The sequence below is a fragment of the Vombatus ursinus genome, unplaced genomic scaffold (genome assembly GCF_900497805.2).
Source record: "Vombatus ursinus unplaced genomic scaffold, bare-nosed wombat genome assembly UNPS02014787.1, whole genome shotgun sequence".
NCBI classification, from domain to species: Eukaryota; Metazoa; Chordata; class Mammalia; order Diprotodontia; family Vombatidae; genus Vombatus; species Vombatus ursinus.
Genome location: NW_020954565.1, coordinates 4,064,982 through 4,070,875, shown reverse-complemented (window position 1 = coordinate 4,070,875; position 5,894 = coordinate 4,064,982). Strand labels below are relative to the sequence as shown.

General features: G+C 41.8%; 1 protein-coding gene across 1 annotated transcript in view; it reads left to right on the top strand.

The window, feature by feature from the left end:
- Window positions 1-777: 777 nt before the first annotated feature.
- The window catches only part of DBT (dihydrolipoamide branched chain transacylase E2), a 62,736-nt gene continuing 57,619 nt past the window's right edge, over window positions 778-5,894 (top strand). Inside the window, exon 1 of the mRNA XM_027868289.1 lies at window positions 778-879. Coding sequence (XP_027724090.1) covers window positions 829-879 — 51 coding nt within the window. The 5' untranslated portion in view covers window positions 778-828. The remainder of the gene's footprint in view (window positions 880-5,894) is intronic.

Genomic DNA, 5,894 nt, shown 5'->3' with positions numbered 1-5,894 from the left:
TTTGTGAGTTCAAATCTGACCTCAGACACTTACTGTGTTATGTGAACCTGGCAAGTCACTTAACCCTGTTTGCCTCAATTTCCTCATCTGTAAAATGAGCTAGAGAAGGCAATGGCAAACCACTCCAGTTCTTTGCCAAAAAAAACCCAGATGAAGTCACGAAGAGTATGATGTGACTGAAAAATGAGTGATACAAAGTAAATTTTCCCTCTTTATTCTAGTACCTTCCCTCTGTTAATTATTTCTTATTTATCCTGTATATAGCTTGCTTTGAATATACTTGTTTGCATGTAGTACCCCGTTAGATTGTAAGCTCCTTGAGGGCAGGGAATGCTTTTTGCCCCTTTTTGTATTCCCATTGCATAGCACAATGGCCAGCACTTAAAAAGTGCTTAAATGCTTATTGAATAACTGACTGCCTTGGCGCGCGCGCGCGCACGCACACACACACACACACACACACACACACACACACACACAAAACAGATACACAGACCCTGACACACAGACAGACACAGACACACACACGCGCACACACACACCTTAGATGGGGACAAGGAATGCGGCTTGAATCTTGACTACCTGTACTTGAACCGCTCCTCCCCTAAACAGCTGGCGTGCCTGATCCATCCCTCATTCCCCACCCACCTCGCCTCCCAGTGTTTACCCCAGGCCCCACCCTGGCCTTCCTATTGGTCGCTTCAGAGGGAGGCTAGCGCTCCCTCTTCTGATTGGCTGTCCAGGGGGAGGCTCGCTTCCTCGCCCCCTCCTAAAGTGCCACTTGGAGGTTGCTACAGCGTGGAGGTCTGCTGCCGTTTCTGGACTAAGATGGCGGCAGTGAGAGTCCTGAGGAGCTGGAGTCGGAGCACCCGGCACCTGGTAAGGCTGGAGGGACCGACGGACGCGCGCGAAGCCGGCCGCCTAGTGTGCCGGGCCCAGAGCGTGGGTTTTAGCCTCTCGCGAATTGGGTGGGGGGGTCGATGCGGGTCTTGGGGAGGGGGTGACTGAGGAGAGAGGGAGAAACCTCCCAGTGGGGACTAGGGACAGGGAGCCGCGGGGAGGGGGCGAGCGGCGCTCTCGGCCTGGACCCCGGCGCCGTCCGAGCCGCTCCCGTACCGCTGGTCCGCACGCCCTCGTCCTCCTTTATGAAATGACCTCCACCCCCGCGGGTCCTGGCACTCACTCCTCGGCCTCGGCGTCCCGCATCCTCCCTCCCGGGCATCCCCTGCGGTCGCGGGATCGATGACTCGATCTCCTCGGCCAGGAGCCTTGCTCCCCCGGCGGGGCAGCGCTCGTTCTTCCCTTTGCCGTAGCCTCGGCTGCCTCCCCGACCCCTTCTCCCGCCTGCTGGGCCCCACGTGGACCTGCCAGTGTCGCTTCCATCGTCGGGCCGGTCCCCGGATACCTGTCTCCCATCCCACATTCCAGAAGCGGGAGAGAGGATGGCGAGACTCGGGCCGCCAGTGAGTGCTTCCCTGCTTTTGCTCCGCGGTGAGGAGAGATGTGCAGAACTGAGTGTGAAAAGTGCTCAAGAGAGCTGCTACCCCACTCTGGTATCTGTGACGTTATTGTTTTCCTGACATCCCCCCCCCCCACTTCTCCCCCACATCACCTTGAATTTATTTATTTTTTACATATTTTGTATAGATACAAAGTGTCCCAAAAGTCTTAGTGCGGTTTTAAGCTTTGGAGACATCCTGTACTTGTGTGTGTTCTTGGAATAAGTCGTTTCAGTTCCCACTTCTGACAAATTCTGTATCTGCGACCCTTGGGACCTCTCTGTGTTCTAGGCAACTCTCCAAAACAGGAGTTGGTTTTTTTTGTTTTTTTTGTTTTTTAAGAACTTTTAAAAACAAACAAAAAAACCCAACTTATAAAGTTAAAAAAATTGATAACCGCATTTCACTGTAACTGACTTCCATTGTAATCCTATGTCTTTTATGCATCTAAAAGCATTTTCTGAGTCCAAAGGCTTCACTAGACTACCAGAAGGTAGTGGACTATAACACAAAAAAAGGTTATAAACCTCAGGGCTGGTAAATTGTAGAGGTTTCTAACTGAATTGGTGGAGGGAGTTTCTTCATCTGGTAATTCCTTATATCAGTTAAATCACAAGTCCAGTCCCTATTCCTATTCCTTATGTGTGTGTACATGTTATTTTTCCTTATAAACTGTGAGAACAGGCATTTCAACTGTCTTGACCTTGGTTTTTTCCTCCCTAAAATGAGAGTTTTGTCTAGATAAGGGGCTCAATCTTTTTGTGTGTTGGAGCTTTTGACAGTCTGATGAAACTTTTCAGAATAATGTGTATAAATACACAAAATAATATACAAAGAGTTACAAAGGAAACCAATTGTATTGAAATGCTGTTATAAAAAATATGTATTTTACAAACAAGTTCTCAGATTCCAGATTAAAAATCCTTAGGCCTAGATGACATCTAAGATATTCCTGATCTAAACTTTGTGAAACGATGTATTCCATATGTAGGACAGATAATAAGGCACAATAATAATAATAATAATAATAATGATAATGATAGCTAACATTTATGTACATGTTTGATAGAATTCGCCTGTAAATCCATCTGGCCCTAGAGATTTTTTCCTAGGGAGTTCATCAATGGCTTGTTCAATTTCTTTTTCTGAGATGGGGTTATTTAAGTATTTTATTTCCTCTTCTGTTAATCTGGGCAATTTATATTTTTGTAAATATGTATCCATTTCACTAAGATTGTCAGATTTGTTGGCATGTAGTTGGGCAAAATAATTCCCAGTTGTTGTTTTAATTTCCTCTTCCTTGGTGGTAGTTTCACCCTTTTCATTCTTGATAATAGTAATTTGGTTTTCTTCTTTTTTTTTAAATTAGATTAACCAAAGGTTTATCTATTTTATTGGTTTTTTCATATTAATATTTCTAATTTGGTGTTTAATTGAGGATTTTCAATTTGTTCTTTTTCTAGTTTTTTAGTTGTGTGCCCAGTTCATTGATCTCCTCTTTTTCTATTTTATGTATGTAAGTATTTAAACTTCCCCTAAGAACTGCTTTTGCTTCATCCCATAAGTTTTGGTATGTTGTGTCATTATTGTCATTCTCTTGAATGAAATTATCGATTGTTTCTATGATTTGTTCTTTAACCCAATCATTTCTTAGGATTAGATTATTTAGTTTCCAATTATTTTTTAGTCTATCTTTCCATGGCCCTTTATTACATATAATTTTTATTGCATCATGATCTGAAAAGGATGCATTTAATATTTCTGCTTTTCTGCATTGAATTGTGAGGTTTTTATGCCCTAATACATGGTCAATTTTTGTGTATGTGCCATGTACCGCTGAGAAAAAAGTATATTCCTTTCTATCCCCATTCAATTTTCTCCAGAGGTCTATCATACCTAACTTTTCTAATGTTCTATTCACCTCCTTAACTTCTTTCTTGTTTATTTTGTGGTTAGATTTATCTAGTTCAGAGTGTGGGAGGTTGAGGTCCCCCACTAGTATAGTTTTGCTGTCTATTTCTTCCTGTAACTCCCTGAACTTCTCCTCTAAGAATTTGGGTGCTATACCATTTGGTGCGTATATGTTTAGTAATGATATTACTTCATTGTCTATGGTGCCTTTTAGCAGGATGTGGTTTCCTCCTTATCTCTTTTGATAAGATCTATTTTTGCTTTTGCTTTGTCTGAGATCAGGATTGCTACCCCTGCTTTTTTTACTTCACCTGAAGCATAATATATTCTGCTCCAGCCTTTTACCTTTACCCTGTATGTGTCACTCTTTTTCAAATGTGTTTCCTGTAAACAGCATATTGTAGGATTATGGTTTTTAATCCACTCTGCTATACGGTTCCGTTTTATGGGAGAGTTCATCCCATTCACATTCACAGTTATGATTACTATCTGTGTCTTTTTCTCCATCCTTTTTCCCCCGTTTATGCTTTTCTTTCTCCTTTTTCCTTTCCCCCCCTCACTAGTGTTTTGCTTTTGACCACCGCCTCCTTCAGTCCCACCTCCCTTCTATTATCCCTTTCCCTTTTCTTCCCCTTTACCCTTATTGCTTCTTCCCTCTCTTCTATCCCCCCTCCCTTTTCTATCCCCTTTTCCCTCCTACTGCCTGTAGTGCAAGTTAGACTTCTATACCTAACTGATTATGATATTCCCTTCTTGAGCCAAATCTGATGAGAGTAAGGTTCAAGCAATGCTCATCCCCCTCCCTTCTTTACCTCTGCTCTAATAGGTTTTTGTGTCTTTTCCTGTAATGTAATTTACCCTTGTCGGCCTCCTCCTTTCTCAGTACCTTTTCTTAGCTCAGACTAATCCATTTACTTGGATCCATTTAACCCACTTGATTAAATTTTTTTTTTTATCATTACATCAAAGTCAACTTATATCCACCCCCTTTATGTATACTCCTTTAACATGGTACAATAACAGTACAGTTCTCAAGAGTTGCAAGTGTCATCTTCCCTTGTAGGGATGTAAACAGTTTGCCCTTATTAACAACACATTGTGTCTTTCTGTCCCATTTACCTTTTTATGTCTCTCTTGAATCTTGTACTTTAAGATCAAATTTTTTGTCGAGCTCTGGTCTTTTTATCAGGAAGGTTTGGAAGTCCCCTATTTCGTTGAATATCCATCTCCTCCCCTGAAAAATCATGCTCATTTTCGCTGAGTAGTTGATCCTTGGCTGCAATCCAAGCTCCTTTGTCTTACTGAATACCATGTTCCATGTCCTACGGTCTTCTAATGTAGAAGCTGCAAGGTCTTATGTAATCCTGACCGTGGTTCCATGATATATAAATTTTTTTCTTTCTGGCTGCTTGCGGTAGTTTCTCTTTAATCTGGTAATTTTGGAATTTAGCTATTTTATTCCTTGGTGTTTTCAATTTGGGATCTCTTTCAGATGGGGAGCGGTGGTTTCTTTCTATAGTTATTTTACCTTCAGGTTCTAGAACTTGAGGGCAGTTTTCCTTTATGATTTCCTGAAGGATATTGTCCAGGCTCTTTTTTTCATCATGATTTTCAGGTAGGCCTATGATTTTAAATTGTCTCTCCTGGATTGGTTTTCCAGGTCAGTTGTTTTACCCATGAGGTATTTTACGTTTTCATCTATTTTGTTTCATTTTTTTGTTTCTGTTTGACTGATTCTTGCTCTCTCATAGAGTCATTAGTTTCCATTTGTTCAATTCTAATTTTTAACATATTGTTTTCTTCTGTTAGATTTTGTACTTTCTTGTCCAATTGGTCAATTGTATTTTTAAGGGATTTGTTTTCTTCAGTGTACTTTTTTTCCACTTGGCCAATTGTGTTTTTTAGGGACTTGTTTTCTTCAGTGTACTTTTTTTCCACTTGGCCAATTGTACATTTTAAGGACTCCTATACCTCTCTCATTTGACTTTTAAAATCCTTCTTGAGCTCTTCTAAGAAGGCTTTTTGGGCTTCAGACCAATTCATATTCCCTTTTGATGTTGCAGATGTGGGTTTGATGACAATGTTGTCCTCTTCAGAATTTCTATCTAGATCTTCACTCTTCTCATAATATGAATCTATCTTACGTTTCTTTTTACTCATGGTGTTTCTTTATTCCCTTTAAAGAGATTATGCTCTCCTGCTGGGGAGCAGAGGACACTGACCCAAGCTTCTTGTGTTGGGAGCCTAGGTCTTGGTCACTGACTTTGTATGCTGGGGCCTCTTATGTTGGCAATTGGAGGGCTGTAGGGTTCTGGCAGCTTACCTGGTGTTGGGCTGGAATCAGTAAGGCTGGGACTTTCAGGCAAATCTAGGTTGCCTGCTTCTCTTTTCCTTTAGCTTTGTTCAGCTCCTTTTAGATGGGTGCTGCCAGGTGTTTATCTGTCTAGGGCCCCTTGCAGTGCCCTCTTCCTTAGTTCTGTTTAG